The sequence below is a fragment of the Zalophus californianus genome, chromosome 14 (genome assembly GCF_009762305.2).
Source record: "Zalophus californianus isolate mZalCal1 chromosome 14, mZalCal1.pri.v2, whole genome shotgun sequence".
NCBI lineage: Eukaryota > Metazoa > Chordata > Mammalia > Carnivora > Otariidae > Zalophus > Zalophus californianus.
In genome coordinates this window covers 2,967,159-2,988,780 of record NC_045608.1, presented here as the reverse complement: position 1 = coordinate 2,988,780, position 21,622 = coordinate 2,967,159, and the positions used below count along the sequence as shown (strand labels likewise).

General features: G+C 51.8%; 1 protein-coding gene across 1 annotated transcript in view; it reads left to right on the top strand.

Moving 5' to 3' along the window:
* Positions 1-21,157, top strand: part of GLT1D1 (glycosyltransferase 1 domain containing 1) — a 79,577-nt gene extending 58,420 nt beyond the window's left edge. Inside the window, exons 9-12 of the mRNA XM_027576248.2 lie at positions 4,982-5,025; positions 6,213-6,333; positions 16,038-16,136; positions 20,563-21,157. Of these exons, the coding sequence (XP_027432049.1) occupies positions 4,982-5,025; positions 6,213-6,333; positions 16,038-16,136; positions 20,563-20,724 (426 nt within the window). The 3' untranslated portion in view covers positions 20,725-21,157. The remainder of the gene's footprint in view (positions 1-4,981; positions 5,026-6,212; positions 6,334-16,037; positions 16,137-20,562) is intronic.
* The last annotated feature ends 465 nt before the right edge of the window (positions 21,158-21,622 follow it).

The window sequence follows — 21,622 nt, the reverse complement described above, 5'->3', positions numbered from 1 at the left end:
AACATGTGCTTTCGTTACATAAAAAATGTACCCTTCTTTTTTTTCTTTATCTTGTATTTTGTTCCACTTGGCTTCACTGGGAGATTTGAAAATGAACTGATGCAGAAGGTAAATCCAGAAAAGTTTAATGCAGTTTGTACTTCCAACCTTCAGCTGAATTTTAGTTAACATGCTAGGTATTTCAGCAGACTTTTAAAATTTTCCTTGATGAATTACTTTTCTCTAAACAGTTAATTATGAGAGCAGAAGCATGCTAACAAAATTAAAAATGAGGGATCTCTAGAAATGATCATAAAAAATGTGAATTTGAGAATTACAATGGAAAGCCAAAAGAAGGCTTTCATTAGGCTGTTTGCTTTTTCATGATAGGGGTTATAATGTAATTCAATTGTTTAAGATCATTTCAACAGAAAGAATCAGGAATTCGAGAAACGAAGGCAAGGGCCAGCTGGAAACCACGCACACCACGCACTTAGCAAATATTATGGAGCCGAGAACTGTGTGCAAGACACTGGGCCTGGCCTTGGAGGGAAAGGGGCACTCATATGGGGGCGAGGTGGGCAAGCAGCAGGCAAGGCAGGCCTGCGTTTGGTAGCAGGTGGAAGGAAAGTGGGGGAGGAGATGTCATTTCTTGTTTAGATGACCGGGCAAAATCTCCCCCGGAGGTGACCTCGGCCTGTGCCCTGGGGATGAATAGGTTTTAGGGACGGAGGAGGGGGGCGTTCCTGGTGGCGAGAATGGCAACAATCAGAGAGGGAGGGAAACAGAAAGCTACAGACAGGATATTGTGGGGAAATAAACAGATAAGCAGGTAGTTATTCTATAATCCACGTTGGCTTTGTATGAACTCGTTGGTAAAATCCCTGAGCAGATAGCAGAGAGGCGGTGAAGTGTGGTTTTAAGAACTCGGTCTCCTGGCCCAGCACGTTCTAGCTGCGTGATCCTGGTTAAACTGCAGGAGCTCCCTGACCCTCACTGTCCTCTTGTGTAAAGCGGGGCAGTCATACCAGGATCACTGGCAAGAAGTAAGCTGATGCATATAGAAAACTTAGCGTAGGTTAGGTCCAGAGTATGTGGCAAGTACATTCTGACTCTTAATAGCAGTAAACAACAAATCGTCCAGAAGTATGAGTTTTTCCTTTAAAGATCTTTCAAGAGTAGGAGTGTGTTACAGCCTCCACGGGTCCATCTCTAACCCTGGTATTGCTTCTAGCTGGCCCAGCTCCACCAAAGGAGAAGGGGCAGGTTAAGGAGGCCTCAGAACAGGGTTCTTGTAGAGTCTCCTGCCTGCAGGTTGACAAGTCGACCCGGAGCAAAGTACAGCAGGCTACAAAAGCCGCATGCAAGCAATCGCCCCCTGCTGGCGGCTGAAGAAACCTCATCCTTCCAGGCCTGCCCCGGGGTATACTGGAAACTGTCCTCATCGCTGCAAGTGATGCTCCAACTTCACTTCTGACTTCTGGTGCGGGAATTGCCTGCGACTTCCAACAGATCTGAACTTCCAGAGCTTAGCTGTTGGTGCTTTGCAAAAGATGACTTGTGAGGCCTATCTGGCTGTCCACTTAGAAGACACCAACCTGTGTGCTATCCACACCAAGTGTGTAATAATGTTGCCTGAAGACACACAGCACGCCCCATGCGTGGAGAACGTACTCAGGAATCCTCTATGATGGGAAACAGTTCATTCTCAAAAAAAAAAAAAACAAAAAAAAAACAAAACGGGCACCTGGGTGGCTCAGTCGGTTAAGTGTCTGCCTTCGACTCAGGTCATGATCTCGGGGTCCTGGGATCGAGCCCCACGTCGGGCTCCCTGCTCAGAGCTCGTGTGCATGCTCTCTCTCTCTCCCCTCTCAAATGAATTAAAAAAAAAAAATCTTAAAAACAAAAACCAGAAAAACCCCACAAAAGGTTCTCTTCTTGTTATTGGTACTCCTGAACATAAGATTTTTTTCCCCATGGGGTCAGAAAGTACCTGAGTATGTGACTGTGAATGGAAACACAGGGGGCAGAAATCAGATCTTGGCAGCGTTTCCACTTTGATTTGTGTGCAAATTTTTATTTTTATTTTTTTAAGATTTTATTTATTTATTTGACAGAGAGAGAACACAAGCAGGGGGAGCAGCAGAGGGAGAAGCAGACTCCCCGCTGAGCAGGGAGCCAGATACAGGACTTGATCCCAGGACTCTGGAATCATGACCTGAGCCAAAGGCAGACGCTTCACTGCCCAGGCGCCCCCCGTGTGCAAATTTTTAATATAAAAGTGGAGACGTAAAGCATTTGTGCAGGTCAAAATGCTTCAGCAAGAAACTTCAGCAACTGAATTTTTTCTTAAAGATTTATTTATTTATTTGAAAGAGAGAGAATGAGATAGAGAGAGAGCACATGAGATGGGGGAGGGTCAGAGGGAGAAGCAGGCTTCCTGCTGAGCAGGGAGCCCGATGCGGAACTCGATCCCGGGACTCCAGGATCATGACCTGAGCCGAAGGCAGTCGCTTAACCAGCTGAGCCACCCAGGCGCCCCAGCAACTGAATTTTATAACAATTATACACAAACATGCTAAGTGTTTCTGCATCGTGCAAGCATCTGGATTTTCTTAGAGCAAGCAGATCATTTATGGACGGCACCTAAATGGTGACTGCCACGTCTGTATCCTGCACGGGATCGCACCCACACAGTCTCTTCTCCCTGCCTGTCCTGCACACATCTGTCCTCAGTGCTGTTCCTGTAACTTTCCTCTTAAAATACATTAAACTCTAAAAACATTTTTTCTGGGGAGAGTTTCAGTGTTCCTTATGCATCCAGATTTGCTGTGTTAGCTTCCTGGGATGCATCTCAGTCAATGCCAGTGGTTTGAAGGATCTGGGGTCCAACACACATGTGGCATTCCTTGCCAAAAGAAACTGAAATGAAGTTTCTGGAAGACACATTTTTTCCAGTTGGCATGATAAAGTATAGGGATATTGTCATAGTCATTAAACCGACTTGTTCTGTAATTCCTAATACCTACCGCTAACGTGTGAATGAGAATAGAAATTGAATCTGTGTTCGCAGCTCACTCATCAGGAGAACAGGACGAGGTGGCAGACACTGTATTAGTAAAATGTGTTTAAGCCCTCCTCTCTCTGTATCTTTGAGAAGTGCCCAGAATTTGGTGTCCCATGGGCATCAACTTCAGAACAGTGTGCACTCATTGCTGACAGCACCGGCGCAGAGATGGCCCAGGCAAAGCCGCGGTCTGCTGGCTGAGTGCGCACTTGGGCGAGTCAGAGGTGTGAGTGCACGCTGCGGCTCCATCCGAGCGGGAGGCCTGTGACAGTGGGACAGCGTCCCCTCACGTCCTCCAGGGCCTCTGAGAGCAAGCCACATGCACAGGCCGGTGCTCCAGTCCGGCCTCCGAGGGTCGAGAATGTGCGCGTCCCTGTGCGAACACTGTGACAGCCGCCGGGCCCTGGGGCGTCTTGCTCATCACCGCTCGGTCCTGGCTGTGGAGACGGGTGGCAGCGTCTCTGGGGCAGCGTGCATGTGAGTGACGCCTACAGATCTTCTTGGTCCAGGGCCGAGATCTGAGCTGTCACGTGCATTCTTTCCAGAAGGGTATTTAACGTTTCCTTCTGTGCCCCTAAGCAGGTACCACGTCCTGGGCAGTCACGGGCGCTGACGCTCCCCACCATCCCAAGGCCCCGTGACGACTCTCACTATGCAGCCAAGGAACTGAGGCCCAGAGACGTCCCCCAACACAGGCACAGCCGGGAGCTGGCGAGTGGCCGGGGGATCTGAGCCCCACTCGGTCCGTACCGCCTCTCCTTCTGGTCCTTACACATCTACGAGTGGGTCTGCTTAAAACTGAGGCCTCTCTGCAAGCAGTAAAATTCACTGCTGTTGCAGAGCAGGTGGACACACAGCCTTCAACCGCTGCGTTACTTCAATGTGCCAATCGGCAAGGTGCAAAGGGACAGAACACGGGCCCTGTCCTGGACACAGTGCCTCTGGGTGTGAAACAGGAGGAAGAGCCAGGCTCAAGGACACTAGGCTGTGACTAACTACAAAGTTTTACCTGGCTTTTTTTTTTTTTTTTTTGAGATATAATTCCTATGCCATCAAAATCACCATGTTAAAGTATGTAATCCAGTGTTTTTTACTATATTCACAGAGCTTTGCAACCATCACCCTAATTCAGGTACATTCTCATCACCCCCAAAGAACCCCCAGACTTGTTAGCAGCCACGCCACACTGTCTGCACCCCCTCAGTCCCTGGCAATCACCTACCTACTTCCTTTCTCCTCGGATTTGCTCATTCTGGGTGTTGCATGGAAATGGACTCACCTAGTACGTGGCCTTTAGCGCCCGGCCTCGTGCACGGGATGTCATGTCCTCTGGGGTCCTCCACGGTGTGGGAGGTGCCGGTGCTTCATTCCTTCCTGTGACTGAGTTATATTCCCTTGTGTGGATGGACCCATGTGTTTGTCCACACATCAGCTTGATGGACGTGCCCTTGGCTTGAAAATTGTGTTTCTGGGAAGGCTTCCTGTCAAAATAAAATTTTAATTCTGTCAGGTCCTTTGTCTTACATCTGCTAAGGATTCCATTTCATTCTGCCTCAAAGGTTTCATGACAGAATCCACCCCTGCAATGAATCACGCAGATCTTTCCTTCCGTTGGAGTGTCGTGGGGCCGGCAGACTGCCCGTGGCTGGGCCTGACTTCTGCTTCGAGCCCCTGACCCGCGGGGCTGCAGTAGGCTCTCGGGGGACGCGCCCGTCAGCAGACAGGAGGACGCGTGCACTTCTCCGAGCTCCTCCCCAGCGCTCCTCTCTCCCTGCCTATGTTGTGTGGTAGTGGAGTCAGGGTATTAGTTCCTGTTGGGTTTGACTTTTTCCTTCCTGAGTTGCTGAGTCTGCCTCTGTGGCCATGATATGCCGTTCTCCTGAGACTTAGGCTCACGAAAGGCTTTTCCTAAAATCTACCTTTGTCTCTTTTCAGGTCGACCCAGTGTTTACAAGGGAAGTAAAAGCCAAAGTGAAGGGGTAAGTGGAAGAAGCAAACAAGCATTTTGCAAGAGAGGAAGCCCAGCGGCCAATCCATCACCCCCATCCCCATGCTTGCGCCGCACTCCCTGCACCCAGGTTCCGTTCCCGGCACTCACGGATGCCGCCTCTTGTAACCTCCCCACGACTCCGGGGGGTCCGGGCGCTCTTACTCCCCCCACTCGACAGGAAGGATGCTGTGCTAGTAGCGTGAGCAATGCCCTCGGGAGTGGAGATGCCCAACCTCCCTCGCTCAGGGAAATGCCGATGAAAACCGCTCTGAAGTTATAATTTCCACTGATCACATTGGCAGAAACTAAAAGACCTAAGGTATCAAGCGCTTGGTAGTACCGTGGGGAACGACGGTGCGTTTGCCGGCCCGCTGCAGACGCTCCAGAACACAGGCTGAAACACGTTGTGGCTAATTGCTCACGTAAGAAGCGACCAGATGTAGTTGGCCCAGGACCACATCCTCAGGGTGACAGGTGGCCCCAGGGCCCCTCCAGCACATTCCGAGTGTTCAGTGGGGACCCAGGAAAGGGCGGGGACCAGAAGGGTCATCTCCCGTTTAGGTCAGCCCCCTTTTAGTTGGTTTCCTCACGGTACCCCAGGACGGCCCCTCCATGTCACTGGCCACCGTCAGCACAGGGGGCTGCGAAGTACTGATTTCATCCCCCTAGATACGTGGGCGTCTTTATATTGCTCAGAGACCCAGAGCACTCGCAGGTAAAACCGGAGGCAGCTATGTGAGTGGCGGAGAGGGTGTTGGAGGACACGAATCAGTGTTGCTGGATTAAAAAAAATAAGACAAAACCTGTACGATGTGTCCACTCCGGGCAGTGGGCACCTGGGTGCTTGTTGTATTCCCCTTCTAGCATTTCTGTTTATTTTATGTCCATTACTGTCCCTATTAGTATTTTTTTAAACAATCATTTTAGAAATGGTCACATCATTAGAAAAAGTGGCCAGCACCTTATGTTTGACTTCTGATACCTGGGGGGCATGATTCACGACGTCGGAGGTTCATCAGGGGCGGGGCAGGGCAGAGACCCTCCTCCCCATACAGTGCCGTCCATAATGCCGACCTCTCCATCTGAAGAATTGCTGTCCTCCCTCCAGCCCGCCCCCCCCCCCCCCACCGCCACAAGACTCCGAGCGGCAAAGAGCTGTCCCTGCTTCTATTTCAGGACGGCTGGGGTGCGGCTGCTGGGAGAGATGCCCCAGGAGGACCTACACGCAGCGCTGAAGAACTGCTTCGCGGTGGTGAACAGCTCCGTGTCCGAGGGCATGTCTGCGGCGATTCTGGAGGTAATGACCCAGCCTGAGCCCCAGAGGGGGGGCCAGGAAGCCTCACGTCCCTCCTGTTCTCCTTTACAAGGCGGTGTCCTTGTCAATCGAGGTCTGCGGCTTTGCACCTCTCAGAGCCTTAGAAAGCAAAACAGCCTTTCTTTGGAACCTCAAAAGTAGTTTTTAAGTTCTGAGACTTAAAAAAAAAAATCATTTATTTCTCTTTACCATTTGTCCTTGGCAGCTACAAAATAAAATGAAACTAGGTCACCTCTCTGACCCTCTAAATATCTTAGATGGGAGGGCGCTTTGGTTGTAAGAGGTGGGGCCAGGAAATGGGATGAAGGTGTGTGTGGGCAAGAAGCCTCCTTCTTCCTGATTTTCTTCTCCTCCTTTTCAGTGTGCTCTATAACCTCAGAATTCAGGGGACAACAGTGGTGGGGCTTGCGCATGTGGCGGGGGGGCGCACCATGGAGCCGGGGTGACAGGTGCACGGGGAGGGGGTGGGCAGGGGCATGAGGGGAGAGCTGATCCCCTCGTCTAGCATTCGGCTCCAGAAAGGACTTTTTCTTCTTTTGCTGTCACATCCTTGCGGGCTGGACTCCCGTTCAAGAGCAAGCTCGGCACAGGGTGGCCTCCGTTTGCTCCGTCCAGACCCGTGCTCAGTCCCGGAGTTCCCCCAGAACATCTGGTCACAAGTCACAGCACGCGTGTGGTCACGAGCAGTCACGTACAGCTCCGAACACGTGCCGTGCGCACGACAGAGGTGCCTCATTAGGGACTAGCTCACGATACAACCTGCTCGAGAGAAGGAAGCGCCAGCCATTGGGCCTCTGGGCCTCTGAAGCGGGTTTCACGTGTTCTCACTGGGGGAGAAATGCCTGCTTAGAGCGAAGCCATCCTTCCGTCCTATTGGTAACACCCATTTCTTCCTTTGGACACTAACTGAATTTACTGCACTTGCTGGCAGAAGGTACAATTTAGTGTTTCACACAGCACAGTAAATCACGAAAGCAGCCAAAAAAAAATAACCCTCCCTAAACTGAAGGACCAACTGTTGTCTCATGCCAAATATTTCCTGTGGCCTCCTTTAAAAAAAAGCAAAACGTAAAACCTGAAGCAACACCGGGAGCCAGGGGTAGAAGCTGCACATCCACGCCTCGAAGCCAGAGCATGCAGTGTGGACCATGACCCGCTCGTCTTCAGGCGGAGACCCCTGAGCCGGGCGGGTGGCGTCGTCCAGCCACGGGAGCTGCGCCCTTCGCCTTCACACCCCCCGACAGCTTCAGAAAGGCATGTTCTTATCCCACCCATCCTTGAGCTGGTGCTGAGCTGCTCCTTTGTATGTAAATACACATTTTCTTGCTCAAGTTCCCAAGAAAAAGTGAAGTAAAATTCAGGAATGATTTCATCACTGGCGCCCAGTGCATCTCACTGCGGATGAATTGCTGTCAAACCTCATTTCCTTCAAAGGCAAGGCAGCTGTTAGCGAATGTGACTGTCTTAAATGTTGATGTTGTGCTCCTTGTGCAAACTCCAAAATAACCTTTGGGTTGAAGGTTTTGAATGAAGCTGATTTCAGGGGAGTGGTCTGGGTGCATTTCATTAGAATCCATTCAGATAACCCAAGTGGTTAATTACAGAACGAACGCATATCACTTTTGAAGGAAGGACTCTTTCGACCTCCCAGAATTAGCTTTGTTTTCTTATGGAAGCATATAAAAATCTCATTTGCTAAAATACATCTCTAACTGAGAAATTCCAAAAATCAAGCTCGAGCTGAAAGTGTGGGCAGTAGAGGGAATATTCCTACAGCAAATCTGTGGTTTCCAGTTTGGGCTGATGATGGAGTTGCACCGAATGAAGTTGAAATAATACAGAAAAGTATGTTCTTACCTCAGTCCTCCTCACCCAGAACGCGCGCGCGCACACACACACACGCGCACACACACGCACGCGCACACACGCGCACACGTGCGCGCGCACACACACGCACGCGCACACACGCGCACACGTGCGCGCGCGCACACACACTCTGCCCTCCTGGTCGGTTTCTGCTGCCTAGGGGGAAGGAAGGCTGTATTCTAAAGCCAAGAGTAACAAGATAATGCTCCAGCTCTTAGCTTCCAGGCCCAGACCCTCGTGACTGAAGCCTCCCTGAAGGGCTCTGCAAGCACAGATGTGACTCTGTGCCCTTTGGGCTGTGGCAGTTTCAAAGTGTGTCAGGTGTGTGGCCTGGCTGTGCCCTTCCCACTTTACAGAGTGAAGGGCCTTTTGAGGCATCACAATGAGAAGGATGTCACAGGCATTTAGTGCGGGGTGAGGGGGAGAGGCCTGCAGGGAGGTGAAGTATTTTTCAAGGCGCAAGACTGTCTCTTGCATCCTAGAGTTGCTCCGCAAATGCCCTGGGCCGCCGCGCTGAGCAGCTTTCTAGCCCCGGCAATGGAAGATCCGAATGCAGCGCATGTGTGTCAGGAGGACGCTCAGACCCGCCTCGTCCCCACCTGACAGGCAGCGGTCCCTGTACTGGACATGTGCTAGTCAAGGCTGTGAAAACCCAAGCAAACCTCTCCACAAGAAAATCCGGAATTCCAGAAATCAGAATTCCCTCCGTAAATACAGGTGACAGTGCCCACGCTTCACAGCCCGTGCTTTCACGGCTTTGGCGGAGGGAGCCCCGGCAGCCGCATCTGGAGGAGATATGCACGTGGAGGGGAGGCAGGGTCTCTGGAATCATCTGGCAGCTCTGCAGAAAATGGGGCACGAGCTACAAAGCTTCCGTTCAAGGTGGAATCAGAGGTTTCCATCCACTGATGACAGGTGGAGGAGCTCCCACGGGCAGAAATCGGATGCGGGCGGACTGAACCTGGCACAGACACCGTTCACTGTCGGAACCCCGGACCCAGGTCTGGACTACCGTCCACCCCCCGTGCACTGCACGAGCCCTGTCTGTGTTCACCAGTGGAAAGCGTGTGCAGGGTACACGCACCCATCTCCCTACGCCGTCGAGCACAAGACGCCGCCGCCGGGCCGGGTCTTGTCTGGACCCACTTTTCGCCCTTGTCCGGCCCTGGGACCCTGCCTTTCTTCCAGGCAGCTTGTTTTTAAGGAGGTGATGTCACGCTTTGAGAAAGCGACGTAAGAATCAATCATCAGATTCCTGAGTGCCGTGTCTTGGCCGTATGAAAACAGCCTTCCCACCTGCTTCTCCCTTCTGAAGACATTTCCTTTCCTAGCAACAGTTTAGTTTTGAAGAGAGGACTTCAGAGTCCGTTGTCTGTGAATACAGGACATCAGGTCCCCTTTAAGCGGCTTTCGCTCCACCCCCAGGCCTCGGGGGAAGGGGAGCCTGGAAACAGTCATCACATTAACATTCCCGTACATTCTTTCCTTCCACCAGGGTGTGCTGGGTGCATGAGGTGAACTGGCTCTGGGCTGGGCTCTGGAGACACAACAAGTGAGCAGGACACAGAAAAGTCCTGGATCCTAGGGAATTTATGCCCATTTGGAGCAGAAAGAACGAACTGGAAAACCGGAATTGAGGCCATCCATAAATAAATATAAGCAGCTCCGGGCAGGAAACGAAGGGGGGCGCCATGTGACAGGGTGGGAGGCGAGGCCATGGTCAGCCGTCGGGGAGGGAATGCTGGTCAGTGGTGAGTGTGAGCCGAGTGTCCAGGTCCTAACTCCCAGGACCTCTTCTGGACACGGGGTCTCTACAGAGGCAGTCGCGTTAAGAAGAGTCATTAGGGTGGACCCCGAGCCACTGTGCGGGGTGTCCTGGTAAGAAGAGGGATTTGGACAGACCCAGGAAGAAGAGAGCATCTCCGGGCCAAGGAGGGAGCCCTGGGCCAGATCCTTCCCCACACCCTCAGAAGCAATGGCCCCAGAGCCTCGCTCTCGGACTCCCGGCCTCCGGAACCGTGGCGGCACCTTCCCTGGTTTCAGCCGCCCTGTCTGCGGTGCCATGTTTCCTGAGCACACTCGTGCAACGGGAGTGTGGCCTTGAACTCGGCCCTGAACGAGGAGAAAAGCCTTCCCGATCCGCGGGAAGAGAACCTGCTGGAGGGAACAGCAGGAGTATTACTAGTGGAGGGACCAGAACCAGATACATTCCCGGTCCGTGGCTGGTGCTCTGCCTGACCGTAAGCCGCCCTCCTCCCAGGGGCGATGGCGTGGCTTTTGCAGAAAACATTCCCAACCCGCCACAGCAGCCATCCCGCAGGAGACACTCGCCACGTGAGGACATGTGTCACGCGACCTCACTTGTCCCCGATGAAGGCAATCTCTAGTAAGTGCTATTTCCATACAGCCAAGACAAGGCACTAAAGAAAGAAAAAGCCAGAAAATTTATCACCGGACCGAAAACAAAGACATTTTCGAGATGAAGAAAAACTCATTAATTTATGTTCTATGACATCACCACACTTACATATAACATTTTATTTGATTTAGTACTGTAGCAATAAAATGTTAGCAATGAAGTATTCACTTACTGGGCAACTAAATTTATTGAAAAACAATCTGTGGGCATGTCTTTTATAAATCGCGATTTGGGGCTTTTGTCCCTGACTATAGGACACACTCTGAATAAATTCAGAGGTCTTTTGCACTTTTTAAAATGCTTCTTTAATACAACAATTTTATTGAGATGTAATTCACATAACAAGCATACATCTGTTCACTCACTTAAAGCATTAGTTCAGTCAAAGTGTGCAGTTCAGGAGTTTTTAGTATATTCCCATGTTGTGAGCCCTCAGCATTATCAATTTTAGGAAATTTTCGTCACCCCAGAAAGAAATCCTGGACACATCCTCAGTCACTCGCTGTTTCCCCCCAGTGTGCCCCCCACGCCAAGCCCAGCCTGAGGCAACCACCAGTCTACTCTCTGTCGTTCCAGATCTGCCTCCTCCCATTTCCTATAAAGGGAGTCTGACGACATGGGGACTTTTGGGACCTGCTTCTGTCACCGACATAATGCTTTCATGCTGCAGGACGTGTCTGGACCGCATTCCTTTGTATTTGTGAAATATGCCATTGTACAGACACACGGCCTTCCGTGTCTGCTCACGGGTTCGTGGACATCTGGGCTGGGTCCACTTCTTGGCTATGATGAATACTGCTGTGAACCTCGGTGTACACGTGCTTGCTTGGCCACATGGTTCTGTTTCTTTTGGGTCTGTATCCAGAGGTGGAGTTGCTGGGTCCCATGGGAACTCTATGTTTAACCCTCTGAGGAGGAGCCACACTGTTTTCAAAGCGGCACCATCTCATAGCCCACCAGCAGGTTTGGACTCAGAGTTCGAACCCCTGTTGTTCAAGGGTCAGCTGTGTATAAAGGAACCAGGATTCAGACCCAAGCAGGAGAGCTTCAGTGCATGCACTTTAAGGAAATTATCATTTTGACTTAAAAGTTTAAAACCCAGAGAAATAAAAAAACAGTACAATGAGTAGCTGAAGACCCTTCACCTGTGCTCACCTCTGTGCTCCATCTCCCCCACCTCCTCTGAGACAGACAGACAGACAGACACACGTACACATGCATTCATATGATACCTCAAATTTAAGTCCCTGTCTCTCTTCCACGTTTATATCCCCCTTTTCCTCAGCCATACCCTGGTTCCCAAAAATGTGGTCAGAGAACATACTTTTTATGATTTCAGTCTTTTTGAATATACTGTCCTATTTATTTGGATTTAGCACATGATGCGTCCTGGAGAAAGAACTGTGTGTACTTGGGAAGAATGGGTCTTCTGTAGCCACTGGAGGGTGTACTGTAAATATCAGGTTAAGTGGGTTAGTGCTGTTCAGGGCTTCTGTCTCCCTGATGGTTGTCTGTCCAGTTGTTCTATCAGTTATTGAGAGTGGGGTTTCGAGAGGTCTTATTATTATGATTAAATTGCCTGTTTCTCCTTTCAGTTCTGTCAGTTTTTGCTTCAGGTGCTGTGGGGCTCTGTCCTTAGGTGTGTGCACACTTATAATTTTTATGTTTTCCTGATGTATTGGTCCTTTTCTCACTATGAGATGCCCCTCTTTGTCTCCAGGAACAGTTCTTGGCCTCAAGGCCATTTTGTCTGGTGTTAGAACCACCAGGGCAGCTCTGTGGTTACTGTTCACAGGTACATTTTCTCATCCTTTTACTTTCAAACTTTTGTGTCTTTGAATCCAAAGTGTATCTCTTGTAGGCAGTGAATACAGTTGAGTTTTGCTGTTTTTACCCAGTCTGACAATCTCTGCCTTTTGATGTGCTGTTTAATCCATTCACGTTTAATGTAGTAACTGCAGTGGTTGGTTTCCATGATTTTTTTATGTGCTGCTGGATTCTGTTTGCTACTCTTTTCTTTAGGTTTTTATGGAGAGATTTAGACATGAGGATGGCCTATGGCTTCCTTTCCCATGCCCTCTGTCTCATCCTTTGGTATTATTGTTGAACTTGTTTCATAACAATTACTTGGAATGTTTCTTTCCTTTTCTGTTACTTGGAACAGTTCCTGTAGCACTAGGATGATGCAGTCTGATGATTTTGCAGAATTCCCTTGTGACACCATCTGAGATGATCCTTTTGTTGTAGATGGTTTCCTGGATAACTTTTGTTTCTCTTCTAGAAATTCATCTGTTTAAGCTCTTCTACTTCTACCAGGGTTAATTGGGTGAGAAGCATTCTTCCTGGTAACTACCCATTTCAGCTAGGTTTGCAAATTTATTTGCAAAGACTTCTGTAAATATTCTCCTATGACTGTAAAATTCTTCTGAGTTTCAGTGGTCTGTTCCCCCTCGGTCTGTCTGGTTTTGCTTTCTCCTTTCTTGTGATCAGGGTTGCTGGTAACTTCTTTATTTCACTGATTTTTTTTCGGAGAAAATCCATTTGAATATATCAGTTGCTTTGCTTTTGCTTTCTACTTCATTAATTGCTGCTTTTATTATTGCTTTCCTTCTACTTCCTTTGGTTTGATATATTGTTTCCTTTTTATGGCCTTTTGTGTCAAGCAAGGCTCCCCTACTGTGCAGTACCACCTCACTATCCCCCCTCAACCAACTGCTCCCCTGACCTGAGACTCCTGCTTCCTGCCATTTCCAGGTTGATAACAAACATTTGTCCAACAAGTGGACAATGAATGGACAATTCTCTGTGGTGTGCAGCCTTCCATGTAGGATGGGTGCTCAGTGAGCACTGACTGAGTTGATATACAAGTAAGTCTACGCAACAGGAGGGCTGAGAATAAGATCTTCCTTGCCTGAAACAGGGATTTAAACTCTGTTATCTCTCAGGATTGGCTGGCCGGTCCTGTGATTCTCTGGTCATCGGTTTCATAAATCCACATTTGTCTATCTCTACATCTGTAGACAGCTCCTCTTGATCTCTGTGTCTGCCACAGATTCTTCACAAATACACTGGTGCTTATCCAAAATCAGAGAATAAATGTACCCTTTGAGTATGAAAATGCTGTGGGGGCCGCCTGGAGCAGAAGCACCCTGACATGTCGATCACCCTCTTTCTGAGCTCTGCCCTGACGTAAGATGGTGGGTGACAAGGCAGTCTCAAAGGTCTCACCCATGCGCAGGATGCGGCAGTTAGTTGACAAATGTCTAAAAGTGAAATCACAGTGTGTTGCGCTAGTTTAATGAGCCAGCAACCCACGCTGTGTGACAAGTGGAGAGACAAGCCATATGACTGCTAGCATCACTCACCATAATTATGTTATGACCTCGTAACTGATGTAGCTGAGGTGCTAGTCAGCTTACGCCACAAACCACATAAGGGTATTTGTGCAAAATGACATCTGAATTTTTCATGTGCTGCGGAGAGGAGAGTTTAGTCCCTCATTTCCAAAAGATGCAACCAAGACCCAGGGAGACATCCAGGACCACATCAGTGCGCTTGCTACCTCAGTGGTTCCTGGGCTGCCCAGGGGAATCATGGGAGCAACTTTCATGAATGCCTGATTGTGGGGCAGAGCAGGGTGGGGTGGGAGCCCGGTCAGGGTTCCTCATCACTCCAAGTGATAGTGCTGCACTCTGAGGGTGACACCCACCCACCGTGTGGGCCCAGAGCAAAGACAGTAAGACCAAGATCTTCATTCAAGACCAAGGCCTCTTGATCCTGGCCCCATGCTGTCTTCCAGGATGCCAGACTGCACCTGCAGTGTGTCAGAACCGGGGCCCACCCGACTCCCACCCAGGAGTCTGAAAGCCCTTGTGACTCTGGCGCTGGGATGTGGCCATTTCAGGTTACTTTTCCCCTGTGCTGTGAGCTGCCTCGTTCCCAGGTGTGATGACCACCGAAGACCATCCCACGACCCAGACCGTGGAATGACAACGGAATATCTGACTTGAAGACCGTCCATGCTCTTGAAACACCAACAAGAGATCCTGACAGAGAGAGACCCATCGTCGCTGCGCTGGAGAAGCAGCTGGGCGGCTGGCGAAGAGCAGGACGGCGGGGACTCTGATCCATACGTCAAACCAGCTCTCCCACTTTCCCCGATGGTGGGAACAGAATAGACTCAGAGGCGTGCCGACAGCAAGGGTGTTGCCAGCTCTGCATTCTCTAGGGCCTAGATCTTAAACTCCAAGTAGACTGGGATGATGTAGGGGATGAAGAAAGAGAAAACCAGACAAGCCTACCGAGACAACGGCTGGCGGTTACGGTGGCTGCAGTGGACAGCACTGACTCGGGATTCATTCAGTATAGATGCTTCTAGGGCATCGGCTCCACTATGTTTACTGAGCATCTACTGTGTGTCACACCGTGCTCTGGGTGCTTGGGTGTCGCTGGAGCACCCGCCAGAGGAAGTCCTCTGTGTCACAGAGCTTCTGGCTGCGGCTGCAGGTGGGTAACTTTACATTTCTGAAAATGGAATGTCACTCCTTCGTGACCGAATGTTTATTACATGAAGGGAGATGCCACAGGCAGAATCAGAGTGCCTAAAACATACTTCCGTAGAGTAACAGCCAGATTATTGGTCTGCTGTTGGCGCCAGCCAGTCCTGCCCGTGGACACCAAGTTGCAAAGGGATGTCCCTCTTATGTGCTGAAGGGCACCTGCCGTAGGAGGGGTGAGTGGTCCCAGGTCCAAGTAGCCCCAGGAGGCTCAATGTAGGAGGCCAAAGTAGAGCCTTCCAGGTCAGGCTCCCCAAAACCACAAGAGAACCAGAGAGATGCTGCCTTGCCGGGGACGTGAGGCCGGCTCTGCCCGCTGGGCTCTTGGGCCTCTTTTGAGGTCTTGATGCCAGTTTGTGCTGGGCTGTGGATGCCGTGTGCTGATCCAGACCGTGGGGAACAGAAAGCCTGCTTAGCGAATAATCGGGGTGATAAATCATGCTCCTTCTTACTCTTGTCTGCGTGCCAGAGAGACATGCCCAATCCTCCTGCTCTGTTCACATGGCTTGTGCTGGGGGAAAATGACTCATCGGGGGAGTAATGAGGATAATTAAGGATGTGTTCTGCAAACTGTCACTGCACAAGTGTCAAGTGCACATTTGGAGAGAGGGGGTTTCTTCGTGACATTGCGGTAATCACGTCAAAGTTTTGCGGGATAGAGCTCTCCAGAACCGGCAACAGTAAGTAATTACAATGCAGTATGTACTTTGAGAGTGGAATGTTTCGATCGGGTGAGGTTCCGGAGGTCCGGAGGGCATAGATGTTACTCTCCCCCACCCGGGCTCATCCGGCCAGAGAAGCTCTTGACCACCACTGCCCACCTGTCTCCTCTCTCCCGTCCCCAGGCGATGGATCTGGAAGTCCCCGTGCTGGCAAGGCACATCCCCGGGAACGCGGCAGTGGTGAAGCATGAGGTCACAGGGCTGTTGTTTTCAGACCCACAGGTAAGGAAGGGTTTGTCTGGAACGGTTTCCATCGGCGTTGCCCTCACCAGTCCGGGGTTCCCGTCTTTTGGCCAGTGCCCAGCGCCCCCTCCCAGTGGCGGGAGCCCTGTGTGCAGCGTGTCAGCTGTGGCCACAGGGGCACCTGTGTGACTTGGAAAAACCTAGAACAGAGACCCAAACCCAAGACCTGCTCCTGTTCCTGACTCTGCCTCCGACGAGCGGCATGGCCTTGAGCATGTCAGGTCACCTCTGAGATGCTTGGGTTTCTGATCTCCAAGCAGGGGCTCTTCAGATACAATCTTAGACTTCTAGGACACCTACTGGTTTTCAGAAGATTGCCATATATCTGATCATTGTAATACAAAACAATGTACAGAATAAGCCAGTGCTTGTGCGTATGCGTGCACATCCACATGCGTTTCAAAATAATATATGGGATGGTGCAGCAGAGGGCGGGCAAGGCCAAGGCACACGCGTGTGTGGGGACCTCCAGGAAGTGCGTGAAGCGGTCTGGAGTCTGCCCGTTGTGTCTGCCTGCAGTTGGCCCTTGGGGAAGGCGGGCAGGGCGTGTGGCTCTGAGCTCATCATCCCTGCTGCCTCCTGGAGGGGTGATGGGGGCAGACGAAGGGACACACAGGGCTGTGTGTTCACGGCACATGGCCGGGGCTCCGGACCTGTTGTCACCACGGGAGAGACACGGCCGCAGCTGCCACCTACCATCCGGTGGCAGGAAATAAGTCTCTTAGGCCTGAGTTTTGTCCTTTGAGTCTTTAAAAATTAGGTGCTGTCTACCAGCATCTTTATTAAGCATATGTTATATTCAAGAGTATAGGGATTTATACTTAAAAATTATAGTCGAGTCAAATAATTGAAAATTCAGTTTTCAGATTCCTGCAGCGGATGCTTCATCCGAGACAGCTTTCCCTTTCCCTTTCTCTTGCTCTGACCATGCTCACCTCTTTTCCCTGTGGCCTGGGGCGCTGGCTCCCGTGCGACTGTCCAGCCAAAGGCATCCTGGCCACTAACCCTTCCCTTTCGGCAGCAACGCCTGTGAGCCAGAGAGGATCAGGACCAGAAGAGCAGACGGGAGTTATTGTCGCTTCTCCAAACAAAGGCTTATTGCTTTTTGCCACCTTCTGTGAGCCTGGAAATCAACGCCCACCAGGCTTTTAGGTCAGACAGTGTTGCCTCCACTCTGGCAGAGAGATTTTATTTTCATCTCCCCAAACACAGCGTCTGTTTATTTTGTAGCTCAACTCCAGAGGCTCTGACTTTGTCAGTGTGTCCGAACACGAGGACAGAAGCATGCTGGCTGTCTTACAGAGTGTCCGGCAAGGGATTCCTTCTGACACTTGCCGACGAGTGTCCCCCCAACCCCGACAGGGTCGCGTCACCCCCGCTCCCAGACACGGCGCCGCGCCACACAAAGTCAGGGACTTATTTTGATTCTAAAACATGAACGCTGGTGTCACAAAGGATGTTTAAAAAAAAGAGAGCACTTTAGATTTCACATGGGGGGAGGCTGCGTTTTTTAACACACTGAAAAGTGCACTAAGACGCGGCTGTCACAGGCAGCTTTGTTTTGTCTTTACGCTCACGACCGGACTCGACCGAGCGCAGGGTGGGAAGCCTGCCTCCAAAACAAAATGCATTTTAAATAAGCCAGGCACGTGGTTAGAGGCACCGCGAACGAGGGGCTCAGGTGCACGAACCGCTGGCTGGCTGCCAGAGTGTGGAAGGTTGATTTCAAATCTGTATTCCGATACGGATCCGGAGCAGCATTTCACTTGCTAAAGGGGGACTCGCGGGCCAGAGAGCCAGCCTACCCAGGGTGATGCACGCGTGTAAGCTGTGAATGCGCTGCCGTCTGAGGCGGATCTGGAGTCGGCAGCTCAGTGTGAGCTCTCCGTCCCTGACGGAGATGACAGAGGAACCGGATAGGAAGAGGGAAGGTCGCCAATCGCTCACACCTGCCAGACCCCCCCCGCCACCTTACCCTTCGAAACAGCAAACAAACCTCACACAGGCTTTGCCTGAAGGACCTCAGTGGTTGTCAAAGGGCATCCCTTATCCTCTTATTTTGTGAACCTTTGTATAAAACTAAACCAACAGCGGGGGCAGAGTCCTGACCTTCCCTCTGAGAGTGTAGCCCATACTCCGTGGTGGTCCGTGCCTGGGCCCTCGCTCCCTGTCCCCTTCCCGGTGCCTGTGGCGCCCTGCGGCCCCATCTTCACACCCCATGACAACCTATGCATCATAGGCACGGTCGGGGACAGGCTGCTGCCCACGCACGGTGTCCTGAGAGCCCACGCCTTCTGGCCGTCAGGTTCAGGTTCGTGGCCAAGCTAGCTCTGTGTGCAGGCACTGTCTCCCAGGGCTCCTGGCGGCTCCGAGTCTGGCCATAGAAGGTGAAAGATCAAGGCTAATCCGGTTAATGCCTTGGTCAGCCCCGACAGTAGCAGGGAGGTCTTGAGGGAAGAGGCGTGTGGTCAGTCAGTATGGCTGTGGGAGGTGTGGGGGGAGAACAGAGAAGAAGTGGGTTTGAGAAAGGCTCCCGTGAGGCCAGGCGGCTCGTGCTCTCGTGTCTGGGGCCCACGCGGGAGACCACGTGCCCCGGGTGAGCGAAGGGCCCGCACAGGGCCCATTGCCGGCTGCCCTGGGCCCACAGGCCCAAGTCACAGCCCTTGCTGTGTTTGAAGAGAGGCTGGAATTCCCAAAGTATACTTGGATTGTGCCCATTTGTAAATGTTGATAATTCAGTCGGCTGTTAGTTTAGATGCTCTGTGGGCCTATCCCACCGTCCAACCATCCAGGGGAAGATCTGCTGGGCAGCTACCAGTTAGACATCTGCTCTGGATGAGGCCTGTCCCCTCTCTGAGCGTGTGAGGGATGGGGCTGTCACACGGCAGCGACATTCCCAGCAAGGTCATGTCCGAGGCGGCGTAGTCCTAGCTGGGGACGTCTTGCCTTCCAGACACAAGAGAAGGCTGGGGGTCCTCAGGTATCTCGGGAGCGAGGGTCTCACCAGCCAGAAAGAAGAGTCTGGGCTTCGTGTGCCAGGACAAGCATAGTGGGTTCTGTCTCTGCAAGACGAGGCAGGGGAACTGGGTCCCTCATGCACCAGATGAGTTACAGAACTCTCCCTGAGGCCCTGCTATGCACTGAGTGAGGTCCTGGAGGTAGAAGCTGGGAGGGAAAGGGTCCAAGCCACACGTGGGGTTTGGGGGCCAGGCAGGGTGGCTCTGGGATAGGGCCGCACAGCCTCTTCCCAAGCACCACGGGCACCACCCCCGTCGGATGTCGTAGGGATCGGCTCCTGGGACTCTCACAGGTTCTGCCCAGCGAGGATGGGGCCGGCCCCGACGGACGAGGTGCCCCGCAGGGAAGGGCCCTTGTGGCAGCAGAGCCCCACGCAGGAAGCTGGGGCATGATGGCGAGCGTGCGGGGAGCAAGGGGGCGCAGTGTGCCACGTGCCGGGCCTGCAGGGAATGAGGGGGACGAACAGGAACCATGAGGTGCACGGGACGCGGGAGTGTGGTGGGCATGGTGCTGATGCAGCCCCCACGGTCTCTGTCTCCTGGAGTTAGGTTGTGATGGCCACACATTTTTTTTATAGAAAAATCGACAACATAAAAATTAAATGACGAAGTATCACAGTTGAGCATTTGGAGACAACCTCCTATTTCTGCAGGACACATGCAGGTGGGATGCATTCCCTTTCCCATTTGGACGGGGCTCTCTGTAGCCTCTTGGTTGTCACGGGTGGTGAATCCATCCGCTCTCTGCTCCAGTTTCTCTGTCTGAGAATGGGCTCATGGGACAGCCCAGAGTCCCAGTCCCTTTCTGCAATACCAAAATCCAAAAAGCGCCTGAAAAGCAATTTGATTTTTTGGGAGTTTGGTGCCAAAACTCACTTGGCAGCAAACTCGTATCTGAGCTGATGTGAAGTTATTTGTGGCTTTGTTTATCCTGCTTCGCCTGACTAGTCGTATGTTTTGATCTGGAAATTGTGGCATGTTGCGTATGGGGCACCACTTAGAGCCACCGCGGGGCACACGGTGAAGACAGAGGGCACAAACCCCATCATCAAATCCCCCCATGCTGACTTCCGGACAGCAGGCACGTGATGGAGGCTGCTGATGGTGATGATGTGTGGCCGGTCCGACCCCACTGTCCTCCCTCGGCAGAGAGGAGAGTGGGGGGCTTTCTCCTTGACCCAGTCGGGAGCATAAGAGGATTAACGTTCCCACCATGTGGGCCAGAGCCGGGCACTGTCCTGTCTCCACCTCATCCCCCTAAGGGCCGTGCCCCCAGAGCACGGGAGGCCGACGAGGGAGGGGCTGGGAGCTAACCCAGGCACAGGCGTTTGCAAATCCCCGTTGGCCAATTATTTACACCCGTTTCTCTTCCACCTCCTTCTTTGCAGGAGTTTGTTCAATTAGCAAAGAGACTGGTTCATGATCCTGCGTTGGAAAAAGAAATTGTGGCCAATGGAAGGGAGTATGTGAGAAGGTGTCACTCGTGGCAGGCGGAAAGAGACACCTATCAGAACCTCGTCCAGAACCTCGAGGGAAGCATCAGGGAGTAAGGGCACTCGCCTGGTGGTGTCACGCGCTCGCCCGGGGCCACCGCGGACGCACGGACCTGGGTGAATACCAGAGACAGAGTTCTGGGCCAGTGGGGCCAGTCCGGTTCACATCACGCCAATTTCAATGGAATCACTGATAAACAACAGTTATAAGGCAGAACCTCGTCCAAAACCTGTCAGGACTTCCAGAGAACATCCTGGATGTGTCTACCAGATCAGCTCCTGAGCGCAAGAGCTTCTGGGGGCTCCTGGGGGCCGGGCAGGGGGAGGCGGGGAGAGAGGGGTATTAGCCGCTATGGGACTTAGAGGCAAGCCGCACAGCAGACACGTCCCACCTGCCTTCTGATGACCTGTAACTCATTGTTCAAAACCAGCAACTAAAGTCCAACGTGTCCACAGAAGGGAGTCCACAGAATAAAGTGTGTCACCGTCAGCCCACGGACATAGCCGCTGTATGTTCATGTTCATGTTGTGACCAGCATCCAAGAGAAACCACCCCCCCCCGACCCCAGTCCCAGCCCTGAACACACAGGTACTGACGCTCGAGCATCTCCTGAAGGGCGGTTTATGCACAATCACCAAGTTAATGCCAAAGTGTAGACGTGAAACTGTGCTTTCCCACAAGCATTGTACACGGCTCCAGTTTCATACTCAGTTAACTCTATGTTTCAACATTTTGTGTATCGGTTTCAGTTTGCTGAGGCCCATGTTTGAATGATCCAGGAGTAAGTCTCCAGAGAGTACCGAGGCACCATGACCTCCGAATACAGGGAGGAAATGCACAGAATGGGGTGCCGTGTTTTGCGGCAAAGAGGCGCCGCTTCCTCTTGGCTTCTGGGCCTGCATCTTGGGTTAGCTCCGCCCTTGCCCCTTCCCCACTTTCCCCGGGGTGCTGTGC